Source organism: Cavia porcellus, unplaced genomic scaffold, assembly GCF_034190915.1.
Source record: "Cavia porcellus strain 051 isolate PalLab524CR breed Dunkin Hartley unplaced genomic scaffold, mCavPor4.1 scaffold_2, whole genome shotgun sequence".
Taxonomy (NCBI): Eukaryota; Metazoa; Chordata; class Mammalia; order Rodentia; family Caviidae; genus Cavia; species Cavia porcellus.
Genome location: NW_026947485.1, coordinates 117,370,172 through 117,371,909, shown reverse-complemented (window position 1 = coordinate 117,371,909; position 1,738 = coordinate 117,370,172). Strand labels below are relative to the sequence as shown.

The 1,738-nt window shown below is 44.4% G+C and overlaps 1 protein-coding gene across 1 annotated transcript; it reads left to right on the top strand.

Moving 5' to 3' along the window:
• The first annotated feature begins 775 nt into the window (after positions 1 to 775).
• Positions 776 to 1,738, top strand: LOC100713252 (olfactory receptor 2T27-like). Its single transcript, XM_003479496.2, has one exon. The coding sequence runs from the start codon at positions 803 to 805 to the stop codon at positions 1,736 to 1,738; it is 936 nt and encodes a 311-aa protein (XP_003479544.1). The 5' UTR covers positions 776 to 802.

Sequence of the window (1,738 nt, the reverse complement as noted above, 5' to 3'; positions counted from 1 at the left end):
ATATTTAAGATTTTGGGTTTATAATTCTAGAAAGTGGATCCATAGTTTACAAGTTTCTCCAGTTTCATAAAAAAAGTAAACTCTGGAGGTGAAGAGGCACTGAAGTTGATCATTCTTTTCAATTTTCTCTATTTTAATAAAAACTTAGACAGTTGTTCAGCAGTATATGGTAAAATGTTTCTGACATTGTGATGACAAATACTGAGAATCCAGAGCACAAAGAATGTTAGGCAGTTTGATCCACAGATTGATACAAAACCTATATGGAACATGGGTGCTTTGAATCCTTTTTGTTTGTTCCTCAGACTTGTTACACTTTTTGAGGATTAATATAGGTAAAGTTCTACTTAATTCATATTAAAATTATTTTTGGGTGTTAGGGGTAGGGTGGGGTGGGTATTAAGGAGGAAATAATTCTGCAGCATCTCCTACAAATATCACATGCTCTCCTTAGCGCTTTCCCTTAGCGAGGAGAAGCCTGAGCTGCTGGTCACCGAGAAAGTGGGTCTCAGGCATGCATCTCCTCAGCCTCCCACCCCCACCGCACAGCCTGCCCTTTCTGCCTCAGTGCCATTTATCTTTCACTCATCCTGCAGCATAGGTCATCTCTGAGGTAAGTTTCAATGCCTGAGTCCTTGAGCTGACATGGTTGGACCTCTCCAGAACTGAATGCTAACTGCCAAATCCATATGAATCTTATTCATGTTTTTTGTTTATGTCCCCAGTGGAATTTGACCCTGTCAACTGTGTTTATTCCAGCTGTGTCTTTTTTTTTTTTTTAAGTTCCATTTCTTAAAGAAGCATGGTGCCTGGGAATGAGTCCTCTGCAACGGATTTCATCCTTGTGGGGCTCTTCCCTAAGTTCCGGCATTCTGTCATCCTCAATTCCGTGATCATCTTTGTGTATATCCTTGCCTTCCTGGGAAACACGCTTCTGATTGTCCTGATCTGGGGGGATTCTCGACTCTATACACCCATGTACATTCTCCTCAGTCAGCTTTCACTCATTGACTTGACGTTAACTTCCACAATTGTCCCAAAGATGGCCTTCAACTTTTTCACAGGAAAAAGGACCATTTCGTGGATTGGCTGTGGAACCCAGAGCTTCTTTTTCCTGATGTTGGGGATGTCAGAGTGCCTCATCTTGACCCTCATGGCTTATGATCGCTATGTGGCTGTCTGCAACCCACTCCGCTACCCCACCCTCATGAATGTCCGCATCTGTCTGCAGATGGTTGCTGGGTGCTGGGCTGGAGGTTCATCAAGTTCTCTTATTCACACCATTTACCCCATGCATTTTCCTATCTGTGGGTCCAGGGAGATCCACCACTTCTTCTGCGAGGTCCCAGTGCTCATCAACCTCTCCTGCGAAGACACCTCACTGTACCAGTCAGTGGTGGTAGTGACAAGTATTGTACTGCTTGTTGTCCCTTTCAGTCTCATCACAGCTTCCTACACACTTATCTTCCTCACTGTCTTCCGCATGAACTCTGTCAAGGGCAGAAGAAAAGTTCTGGCCACCTGCTCTTCACATCTCACAGTAGTGAGTCTCTTCTTTGGTCCAAACATCTTCATCTACATGACTTTCACTTCCTCTCACAGTCCAGAGCAGGACCAGGCACTCTCTGTTTTCAGCAACATCCTTACACCCATGTTGAACCCCCTCATCTACAGCTTGAGGAACAAGGAGGTGATAGCAGCTCTCAGGAAGCTGTCTGGGAGATGTGTGGTGTTTTAA